The sequence below is a fragment of the Rousettus aegyptiacus genome, unplaced genomic scaffold (assembly GCF_014176215.1).
Source record: "Rousettus aegyptiacus isolate mRouAeg1 unplaced genomic scaffold, mRouAeg1.p scaffold_m13_p_5, whole genome shotgun sequence".
Classification (NCBI taxonomy): Eukaryota; Metazoa; Chordata; class Mammalia; order Chiroptera; family Pteropodidae; genus Rousettus; species Rousettus aegyptiacus.
The window spans coordinates 100,730,939-100,743,225 of NW_023416308.1; the positions used below are offsets into that span (position 1 = coordinate 100,730,939).

At 44.0% G+C, this 12,287-nt stretch overlaps 1 protein-coding gene across 2 annotated transcripts in view; it reads right to left on the minus strand.

Annotated features, from left to right (window-relative positions):
* Positions 1–12,287, minus strand: part of SLC1A2 (solute carrier family 1 member 2) — a 140,338-nt gene that overhangs the window by 14,536 nt on the left and 113,515 nt on the right. For both annotated transcript variants that reach the window (XM_016123244.2, XM_016123243.2), the window contains exon 9: positions 10,940–11,074. In XM_016123244.2, coding sequence (XP_015978730.1) covers positions 10,940–11,074 — 135 coding nt within the window. The remainder of the gene's footprint in view (positions 1–10,939; positions 11,075–12,287) is intronic.

The window sequence follows — 12,287 nt, forward strand, 5'->3', positions numbered from 1 at the left end:
ATCCAGGACACTCTAGCCTTCAATTCAAAAACATATATATAAGGATGCTAGACTTAGCTCAAGTCAAAGTAGAAACCTTAATTGGTTCCTGGAACAAAGGCTTAAAATAAATTCTAGTTGTTATCAAATCTACTTCTCATTACAGAATAATACCAATGAAGGCAGCACTAGGAGAAGTCCGGCTTGGCTCCCTTGCAAAGAGCTTGTGAACCAGCTGTCCTTCTGGTTTCAAGCAGGAAAATGTTGCCCATCAGAAAATACAGGTCAGAACCCAACTTCAACTCTCAGGGGTATTCTCTCCATCTGAGAATGCTCTTTTCCTTCCTTCTGCTTTGGAGAATTTGCTTCAGGATGTGCATGAATGAAGACTGGGTCTTGGGGTCATTCACAAAAATCAGGTACTTGTAGAGATTGTTAGAAAGTCCCAGTATAAGGAAATGAGGAAGAATACATGCTAGTAGTTAAGGAAGAACATGTACTCTGGAGGCAGCCCATCCTGGATTCAAATGCCAGCTTTTCCCCTTACCTGTTGGACAACATCGATCATATTAACATTCATGAGCCATAGTTCCCTCATCTATAAAATGGAAATAATAAAAATGTCTACTACATAAGGGTTGTTGTGAAGATTAAATCAGATAACAAAGTGCCAGCAGTTCCAGACTTTTAGTAAGAATTCACAAAACACTAATTATTACCTGACATGTACTTTTAACAGTATTGTTAATCTTATTACATCAATTTCAATATATTTTTGGTAACACCCAGATAGAACATCTAAACGTGCCTGGTTAAGCTACTGTCTCCTCCTGAAAACATTAACCCTGTTTATAGGACAATTCTTCTAGCAACACTCCCAACTAACCAGCTGAGTTATTTGTCCACTATACGGTTGTAGTCTACTTTGTTGTTTTTCAAATATACTTTCAATCCCTCAAAGAAAGTGTTCTGAGTCATGTACGCTACAGCGTTGACCGATTGTTAAATTCTAAAGAGTGCTAAAGACTTCAGGAGGAATGCACTGACTACTCATTTATCTCGTGGCCCAGAAAAAACTGCCTTATTGGCAAGTAGAACAATTAAAGGTGTTGTTGTTGGTGGTGGTGGTAGTGATGATGATAATGATGATGCTGATAGCTAATATTTATGTCGCATTTAATATGTATAGGGATATGCTTTATAGATATTACTTTATTTAATCCTCACCACAACTCTATAAGAAGTATTATTTTCCACGTTTTTTTTTAGAAGGAGGAGAATTTATTGTCAGCCGAGTATGTGGGGCTTAACAGCACCAAAGCACGAGCTCCCACATCCCAGCGAGATTAAGAGGTTTCCCAAAGTCACACATCCTAGAAAAGTCATAGAACCGAATTTGAACACAGGCACTATGACTGCAGAATTCGCTGTCTGCCACATGATGCAAAAGACCTGGGAGCTGCAGAGCTCTGATTTTGAATCCACTTACTAACTGTGTGATCTGGGTGACTTTCTCAACCAGAATTTTTCTCATGCAGCTAAAATAACTATTTTATGGGATTTGGGAAAGACAAAACCAATTACTGACCCACAGTTGATACTCATTATGTGCTTTTTCCCCTTTAGGGATAATCATCACTCATACTCCATCGAGTGGGCAAAAGCACAAAATACTAAGCTTAAGGGTTAATGACCTTTTCAATTTAATAAACCCATTTCCACTCAAATGGGTAATTTAAGTTTACAAATTCCTGTTTCCTCAGCTGTTGACTTTCTTTGAAACCCTCTTTGAGCAGCCAATGAACCAAGTTTTGGGGAGAAGATTTCTGGGCAAGCTTTCTCCGAATCCACCCACTGCTCATATCTCTTCCACACTCTCAGATCTCCTTTAATTTAAAGTGGAACTCTGGCCAATGAAAATAGCCATCAGGACAGGAATGAATGAAAGACAGAGTTGGGTAGAATCAAAGCATACTAATATTTGACACCAAAGTCGAGATGGAAAGGACCCTGAATTTAGAGCTAAAACTTTAACCCAGATCTTCTGGTTCTCTTACCTTGAGAAAATCACTTCTCACTTGAGCATGAAATATAAAATAAAGCTAATTCCAACTTCACAGGAGTCTGTGAGGGTTAAATGAGAGAAACACTTGGCATGCCTTAAATACTCATTAAAGATTGCAGGAGCATAAGAGCATGAAAATGGCTAAGTGGAAATAAAAAGAGAACATAGGCTCTAATATTTTCTGAGTTCTTCATTAGTTTATTCATTCATTCATTCAATAGATGAAGAATGAAACATCTTCATGTGTGCAAGGTACTATGCCAAGTATCCAGGCAGCAAAGAATAAGACAAGACATTTCCTATGCTTCCTTCTCCCAAAGAACCATATTCTTTTTACTTGTCTTTGTTCCCCATTGGAGTAAGAGAAATGTTCTATAGGAATAAGTGCTGGTTGCTATGGGGTTTTGTAGGTAGGACATTTTATCTACAGTTAAGTCCCAGGAAAGGCTTGAGTGGAAGTGTCTTGAGTTAGGTGCTAAGGATACGTCTGAGATAATGAGCTAGAAAAAAACAGAAAAATAATACATGTGAAATCTTGGAGGAAGGAGCACTGGGGTGTGTTCAGAATCTCTGGTGAGTGTGGTGAGAGTCAGAAAGTAAGGATTGATCAAAGTTAGGACTTTATTCCAAGTGTAATGAGGAGCCACTGAAGAGAAAGAGCACACTTGTTCCGTTATGAAAAATGAACTAAGCAGGGCAAGACCAAAGGAGTAAAATCGACTTAGTGAAGAGGTAATGGACACGGAAACAATGAATTTGAGAGAGTTAGGAGCTAGAATTACAGGTGTTGAGGACTGATTGGTCACAGAGAATAAAAGAGAAAAGAGTAACGGACTCCTCTCAGGTTTCTGCTTCGGGCAATCAGCGGACAATGCTACCATATTTATGGGGCATATCTGGTAGAGATGGGGAAGATTCTGGTGTCAGCTTGAACATATTGAGTGTGAAGGCTGCAACCCAGCAAAAGGGAGATGTCACACAAGTGGTTCTGAATATGGATTAAAGATCAAGAGGAGCATCTGAGCTGCAGGTAGTAAATTAGGAGTAAGAACACCTACAGAGGCCACAGGTGGACACCGCAGGCAGGTTTAGTTTATCTTTGGAGAGAATGCAGAGTCAGAAGAGAAGAAAAACTAGTCTAGAACCCTGAGGGTAAACAACACTTAAGAAATTAGCAAAGGCATAAGAGTCAGCAAAGATGTAAGGGAAGTAGAAGAGTTTGGGGGTAGCCTGTTTCAAAAATTAGGGTGTAGTGGGCAAAGACCATTACTGCCTAGAGGTCCGGTAACAAGGAAAAGAAGCATCTCTTGGTTGTGGCAACTGAGGTCATTATTGACCCAGCAAGGGCACTTTTAATTCAGAGGCAGAGAGAGAAGCCAGCTTGCCATAGGCTGAAAATTGAATGAGAGGTAAGGAAATGGAGATATTATACATGATCAAGTTACTCAAGGAGATTGACTGAGAAGGAAAGGGGATGGTAGATGCGGGACAGAAGATGGAATAATTTTCGGTTTGCTTCTGTGGCCACCGGGAGAATGTCTGACTAACTCTGGGGAAGTCCGACTCTGGCCAAAAGCAGGATATGGGAGTTTATGGTTCACATGTGGAAAATTTCTTCACAGGCAAATACTTTCATTTTCTCTCACAACAGCCCTGACCGTTTAGGAAACCCTGTTGATCTCAGGTGCTCGTAGGCTACTTAGTAGAAAGAATTATAGAGTGCTTGATGCTATTCTTGGGTCTGGATGCTATGTGCCAGGACTGTGAGAAGGGGACAGAATGTTTGATTGAATGGAATTCACTACAGATGACTATAGCTTTGGGGGCCACCAGGGACCAAAAACGAGAGAGGGGCTTGACTAAGCTGTTTCACACTGAGGCACTGGGTCTGGTTCTCTGGAAGAAAAGCCAAGGGACTCTCTCTTTTTTCTACCTCTCAATCTAAATCCTCCAACAGGAAAATAGTGGGATCGTCTGAAATTCCTGGTTCTCACAAAATAATAGTGAAGGAAGCAAGGTCACCCAAAATTCATCTGGTTTCTTCTATCGCCATTTCAATAAGTCCCCAAATGTCATATATTAGCAATTTCATGACTCAATTTAACAATCATAGAAATAAGCCACGGTGTCTGACTCTCAGGATGTGGGGCACAAAGTGTGGCAGAGGGGTCACCTGAGAAGGCTGGCATAATTCTGGGCATGCACGGGCCAAACCCACATGAGTTTGGGGAGGGAAGGAGAGCCCACGGAAGCATTGGTTGAGTGTGAACTTTGGATTCGAGCCTGGACTGCAATCCTGGCTCCAGCAGGGCAGGCTACTTAGTCTTTCCTGCTCAGCTTTCTCATTCGTAAAATAAGAAAAGCAATACCCACCTCTAAAGGTGTTCAGTGATTGACTAATATGTATTGAGTTCTTTTCATCTGGGCGGTCCTTTGCCACTCTGCACATAAAAGACTTGACATCATGCCTGAGGCAAACTCAGTGCTCAGCTTTAGCTACTCCTCATTATTGTTACCATGAGTCCAAGTGAAAAGGGGAGTAGATCACTTCCTCTTTTATTCCTCTACCTTTATTCCTCTAGTCTTAACCATTCCTCTTCTTACACCTAGCACATTCTGTTGGAATTCTTTGACCACATCTCTTCCCATTCCTAGGCTATAAGTTCTTTGAGGGCCAATACCATGTTTTATCCATTTATGATACGGAGGGGCCCCGGGAAGAGGGCAGGCAGGTATGTGAAGGAGGCAGGGTCATTAGTTTAAGAGGGCATATTAACTCTAGAAAGAGAACTGGTTTTTATTCAGTGAACTTCAGTTGGATGTTTTGGTGGTGAAGAGCTAGGACTCTGGGCAAGAGAGGGGAGACACGGAAAGCCAAATGATCTTGCCTCTGAAAACGAGAGAGGCGTCCTGAAAGCTGAGAAAAGACACAGAGTTGGAGGGCAAGGAGGCCCAGCAAGGCGGGGAGAGACCAGGACTAAGTACAGGGAGAGCTTCCTCAGGATGGAGAACACTGAAGCTTTTTTTCTTTTTTTCTTTTTTTTTTTTAAGAAAAGGGATGACTAATATTAAACTTTTACTTTTTGTGCTACCGAAAATTCTTAACAGTGATGACTTCAGAGATATAACATTTGAGATTGTAGGGGCAGAGAAATTTTCCCTTCTTCTCTTCTACATTCTTTGGCTGATCTAATAATTAAATCAACATAAGACAGATGAACAGGAGAAAAACAAATTTAATTTTGTACATATGGGAGTGCCATAAAAATACGAGACTCCCAGCGGTCAGGCATTGGAGGATCACATACCGCCTTAGCTAAGGAGAAGAGGGAAGGGGTCTGGGCTTCCAAAGGGAGGGAAGACAAGGCACGGGAAGATGAGAAGCGCAGATGTTTGGTAAACAAATCTTTGCCCTGCTATGCGGATAAGTCTCTTGGATGAAAAAGTTATCTCCAGTAATTTCTCTCTTCCCCGGTACAGGCCCCCTTGCTAAATTCTTTCAGTCACTTCAGGGGGAGGTAAAAAAATTTTCCTAAGTCTGTCGGATCTTGATTGCCTTTAGCTCAAAATAATCCACATGCCAACTGACGCATTCTGGAGTGGACTCTTTGGCTCCCCTTCAAGATTCAATTGTAGGTGAAGGGAGATTTTTTTTCCTTTTTCATCTTATAATTCTCTTGCGTTTTGCCCATCCCTTTGTTTTTCCATGAGAATGTATCCCTCGTGTGATAGGTGAAAGAATGATTTTGCTGTGCAGAACGATAGCCCCATACCCACCCTGTCCTCACCAACTATGATTACACATTGAATCAGGGACACTGGGACGAGGGAGGGAAGGACTGAGCAGGAAAGGGCCACATTCCATGCTGAGGTTGACACAGACTGGAGATGAGGTAAGATGTAGGAAAGAATTCAGTGGTATCAAATCGAAGCCGAAGACTTCAACATAAGGCCCTGGAATCTTCAGAGATAGTGTGGATGTAGGAATGACTTTTCTTTTCCATCAGATGTGGGGTGAGGTCTAAATCAGGGGTGTGTGTGTGTGTGTGTGTGTGTGTGTGTGTGTGTGTATGTGCCTTAATGAAGGAACAAGAACCCAAATTGGCAGGCCTGGAACCCCCAAGGAACAGCTAGATCATCTGGGTTTGAATCCCAGTTCAGTCATTTAGTACCCACCAAATTGGGATGTTACTTCTCTCTGAGCCTCAGTTTCCTCAACTGTAAAATGGAGGTAATACTGTTAGCTGCCTCATAATTTTCTGTGACTTTTAGACAAGTCCATGTGAAGTACTTAGAACAATGTCTAACACTGAAGGAACACTCACTAAGAATTAGATATTAGTATCCTGCGTCCTTTTGATTTATTTTCATTGAATGGATTCATGAACTGTTAACTCTGTCAACTGGTGCTCAAAAAAGTATAGAGATGCTCAAATGCCCACAATCAAGAACTGTGTCCCCCCTGCTCTATCTCTAGTCCATGGCTTCTAGAAGTGATATCCCTGGACTGCATCATCAGCATCACCCGGAACTTGATAGAAATACCAATTCTTGGTCCCTACCCCAGATCTCCTCAATCCCCAGGAGGGATGGTAATTGGGGAGCTCCAGAGTCCCCACTGTAGGGTAGAGGCCATTTAAGGCCTTCCATCTCAACTATATTCAAATTGGCAAACATGTCTCCAGAAATGATCTTGTTAACAGTCTCATGTGATAAATGAGCCACAGATCCACTTGGCTTTCACTTTATTTTGGCTTTCCTTTTCCTACCTGTGGCCAGGCCCAGTAATTATCACCTCTCCCTGGTAGTAGCTCCCAGTTTTCACTTGGTCATGTCTCCTTCAAAGAAAGACCGGTGTCAGCGAGGTCTCTTAGAAATATCTACCAAGCATTCCTGAGACAAAGGGCCTCCAGGACTCTGGGGAAGGTTCTGGTTTTACCAGCCCCACCCATCCGGTGTTCTAAGACTCAAGCACTTTTCAGGGCTCAGAATCCTGGTTTCCATCAGGACATTTATGGAGCAGCTAAGCCTGTCCTTTGAAAAGCATCCAGGGCTTGGCGGGCAGTAATGAGGCTGGCTGGTCTCCAGCAGTGGGCAAACAGTGTGGCACATTAAATGTCCCTGCAGGCTTTGTTTGGTTTTAAATTGAAAAAATTGCTAGAGTTCTGAAAGCTTACAAATCTTGCTTAGAGGAAAAAAACATCCCACCACCCGCCCTTTTCTTTTTCTGTGGTTCTTCCATGGACTCCTCTACTGCGGAAGGACCAGCCTTTACCTGCACCCCGATCTCAACTCGTGCCCCTGTCCCGCTCTTGCACTAATGGGCACCCAATAGCCACAGAACCCATGACCAAGAATGTGCTTCCAGAACTCCTGTTTCTGGTGGGAAAGAATGTGGCACCATTACTAATTCAAAGCAGATCCGACCCAGCTACAGACCTTTGCGTGCATTTTCCCAAGAGCCTCTACCCTCTCTTTTTCTTCTCTTCTTAAAAAGAACATTCATGCTTATTTGTATACAAATATCCATCAGCTATTCTAGTTCTTGTTTTAACACTAGAAGGGCACTCAAGGGCATTCAAGGTCTAGACTCTGCTTTCAAGCTGGTAAGTTATTGTTCCCATCGTACACATGACATAGTTGAGGGCCAGAGTGTAAGCACCCTGCCTGGAGTCCTGCAGGGAGTAAGTGCTGAGCTCAGACCCAGGGCATCTGCCTCTTCGCCTATCTTCCCTTGATCACCAGAGCCTCTCTCCATCTGAGATCAAACCCCAGAACTAGAAACAGCTCTTCATTCCCTCCTTCCTTTCCAGTGCCAGCCTGGGATCAAGTTTTCTCATATATACAATATAGCTAATCCCAATGCATCATCATTTTGTTTGGCCAACTCCCTTCTGCTAGCACGTTTCAGGCCTGGAGTTAGGACACTCTGTGCTCCATGCAAGTGTGAGCATGTGAGTGCCTGTGTGGGGTGATCAGGGAGGACCTGGCCCTCTTATTCCATTCGCTGACATTTAGGTCAGAAGTAGGCAGGGTCTGGGATGCTTCATGATCTGACTCCTATCCAAGAAGCTTGGAAGTAAATTATTGCCAAGAAGACCAGGCTCACAATGGCTGACCCACTGGGGCTGGAGGACTTGACTTGTAGGAGTAGCTGAGACCTTGATTGTACCCCATTTGTCCCTAGTTGTTTTGTTTTGTTTTAATCCTGGGAAGTGGAAAGAAAAACAGTTCCAACAAAGAATCCTCTGGTTAGTATGTAGAACCAGGGGTGACCCTAAGAGCTCTCTTCCCCAGTCGTCCCATCTCTTGACCTCTCAGATCCTCTTCCCCATTGTTAGACCCGCAGTAATAATAACTAGGAAGCTGTGTGGAGTGTGATGAAGGACCCTGGCCTGGCCGCACAAGCTCTCCTGTGTTCAGGGCGGGAGACTTGACCCTTCTGATTCCAGGTTTCATCTGTGAAACACATGCTAGGGCTCTTTAGGAACTGATCGTCAACAGAGGTAAAGAACACTGAGGTATCCACGAAATATCAGTTCCTTTTCTTCATAGTATTAGTGCATTTTTTCCATTCAAAGGTATTTGCATTATCATGGGGGGGAGGCAGCTTCTAGAATAATAATTTTTTAAAAAGATGACTCTCTGATGGTGAATTTCAGACCTCAGAAACAAGCCCTAAAATGTCATTGCAGTAGGCACGGGACACTTGATCACGTCATGGGTTTGAGAGACCCAAAGGACAAAGAGGTGGAGAACGCGGTAAGCAAAAGTCACAGGATAAGTAGAAGGGATGTTAGTAGCTTCCTCTGTCTTTCTTCTTGTGTGGAAAGGCCCCTAGTTACCATGCAGCAGTTCTGTGGTTAACTTTAGCATGAATTTATTGAGCTCCTACTGTATGCTCTGTTTTCAAACCATTTTGCCCGTGTTACTTTCTCTCTGTCCACCTCACCAACTAAATCCTGCCCTACTGTTCTATCTCCTCACCTTATTCTCCCCAATCCTTTGACCCCGACCCCACCACCGAATCTCAGCTGCCCCAAGACTGCCTTGCCTGCAGACATCATGAGAAAGCTGCCCTCGAAGCCAGCACAGGCCCCAGAGAACCGCCACACTAGCACAGAGGACCTCCGCCACCAGCCGAGAGAGACAGGCGGAGACATGTTAGAGGTTGTTCCATGTGCTCTTCCCCTTCCCACTGAAAGCATTTCCAGAGCATTTCTGATTTAATTCAGGAAGATCTATGACTTTCCTCCCAGCCCTCCTCCACTGAGGAGGTGATGTTGAGGGAGCCGCTTCTCATTTCTAAACCAAACCTCGATGCCAGCAAGTTTGATGGGGAGGGAGACCAGGCTTCCTTCCAGCCTTCCCAGATGTCTCTCTTCCCTTCAGCCGCTTTCATGTTTCCCTCTTGGGAAGGCTGACTAGAGGGGAAGGAACTTGTTTTACTGCTGGGGAAACTTGAGTCTATAAAATGTGGTGTCTGGCTCTTAAAATCTGTGCCAATCAATGTTATTAAAAAAAATGCCGCTGACATGTGGGGCGGCTTCAAAAATGTGTGGGTACTTTGGCTACAAACCTCTGCACCAGCACTCGTCACTCAGCTCCAAGAGTGGACAGGAGGCCTCAGCATACATAGCACAGAACATCAGAGCCTGAATGGGCCCTTAGCCCAACTATGGGTTCCAACCTCCACATTGGGGATCATCTGGCTAGCTTGTGAATGGGTAGTAAGTGTCTTACACTAGGAAAATGCCCTTCTCTGGGAAAGATAGCTGGGCTATGTCTACTCAGTCAAGTTCAAGGTTCTCTGCATGGCCTTTGAGGCTATCCATCGTGCCTCGCATTTCGCCACTCTGCCTCACACTGTGCTCCAACAATACTAGATCACTCATAGGTCCCCGTGCTCTTGCCTCAGTGCCTTCGTGCAGGCTGGCCTTGAGTGGAATGTCCTATCTCCCCCTCCACCTATGTATACTTGAGTAACTTCTACCTACCAATTACGATTCTGCTCAGTTGTCACTGCCTTTAGAAGCTTGAATATGGCCAGGATTATGAATGTGGTAGCCTCCAAAACCAAGCAGACCTAGGGTCAAATCTTTGTTCATTTTCAAGTCACATTATCTCCTTAAACTTCAGCTTTCTCATCTAAAAAAATAGGAGCGATAACACCAAACTTGCGGAAGGAGAAGATGTGAAGTGCTCAGCAGAGTAGCTGGGACGTAGCAGACACTCGAACTCTGTAGCCGTTCTCACGGCTTCTGACTTCTCCACTCTGCCCTCCCCCCATGCTAGAGGGAATGGTGCCTCTCTCTAGCACTATCCTTTTACCTGTGTGCTAGCTTCTAATCTACTTTATTGAAGAGTACATACAATATATGTGCCCGTTTTAAATACATGGTTTGATGAGTTTTGACAAACATACAACCTATACGTACTTGTGCATATGGAATACTTCTGTCACTCCTAACGGTTTCCTTGGGCCACTTTCCAGTTAATCCTCACACCCTTAGCCCAGGGGCCAGGCAGCCACTGATCTCTTTCTATTGCTAGAGATTACACTGTCTTTCTTAGAGCTTTGTGTGAATGGAACCATACAATATATTCTCCTTTGTGCTTGATTCACTCAACATAATGGTTTGAGATTTTTACTGCCATGCTTTTAACTGTATTAAAATTTATCTGATTCTTCCACTAGATTGTGAGGCCCTCAAAGATTCTTTTTCTTCTTTGGCTCTCAAGTAGGCGCTCAGTAATGTTAGAGGGAAGAATGGAGGGAGGAGATGAGGGAGTCACAGTGAGGACCGGCTACGGTCATGGCTGCAACCTTGCATTTTGTCCGCCCCTGGAGGCAGTCCTCACGGCCCCAGAAGAAACCTATCTTCCAGCACTTACAGCAGCCAGTCCACAGCCACCAGCAGGCCGATGTCCTCCGTTGGCAGGCCCACGGCTGTCAGAATGAGAAGCATGGTGACCAGCCCAGCACTGGGGATGCTGGCTGCGCCGACGCTTGCCAGGGTGGCCGTGAGGCTGTGAGAACAGAGAAAGCCAGGTCATGGGAAGAGAAAGAGGCCTTGGCAAAACCATCTCTGGCAATTATAAGCTCTAATTTTCTCAGCAGTCACACAAAATTCCTTTTCTGTCCTAAGAAATAGAGAAATCTAGAGTACCAAGACCCAGAATTAGGGCCTATTTAGATTCTGCTGAACTGTAATAGAGGTTATAATTTCGTGAACTGGAACTTTATCCTCCTCATGATACTCAATTAGCCTAAAATATCAGAGTGCTCGAAGAAGGTGAGTGTGGCTCTAAAAGCAGGTAAGAAAATATTAGAGAAGGAAAACAAATCACCCTTAATCCTCCCATGGGAATACCACTGTGTTCATTTCTGCTGATGCCTTTAAGTCTCTGCACCAGAAACTTTTGGACTACGTGGCAGGAGTCTGGGAAGACCACTGCCAATGTGAACATGAGAACTCAGAATAGTAAATATCCAGACCCAACCAAGGGGACATCGGCGGAACGAATCAACAGATTCCAAATGGTATTAAGCTTCAGACACCTGGGCATTTCATTATGAATTGAAAAATCCATTATTCAGACAGAAGATGCCAAGAAATGATAATGAAACAACGGGAGGTTTTCTTTTTGAAGCATCTCATCGTTTGCAACGCCAAGGGCACACCCAACATCATTTTGAGGTTGTCTCTGGAAAAGGGTTTAATCCAGGGTTCAAGCTCCCTCTCGAGACACCAGGGGCCTCTGTGGTCCAGCAAAGGGCAGTGACTTTTTCTCCTCCTTTCTAGATGCTTTTTATGAAAACTGTCATGTCTAAATAGAAGAAAGTACAGATTCCCGACTTTCTTTTTTAGGCACTGAAAAGAAAAGGGGAGCAGATTTCTTTACAATAATAAAATTCTAGGGTTTCTAGAGGAGCCCCCTCAGCTCCAGACTAAATCCTAAACTGGTTTAACCAAGTCCGGACCATCGGTGAGACCAAGCACAGCATCCTGGGTTTGGGAGGGACCTGAATTTATCTAATTTCACATATAAGGAAAGGAAGACCCTAGGAGGTTTGTGGTTTGTATTGTTTTTTTCATATTGCTATCATTCCATACTTGGCCTGCTACAGTAAAGACACTTCCTCTGTGTGGAACCTACAGAACCCATCTGTGCTGTTCCCCTGCAAATACAGAGCTAGCGTTGGGTTTAGACACCTCCATTTCCCTTGGACCCATCTGGG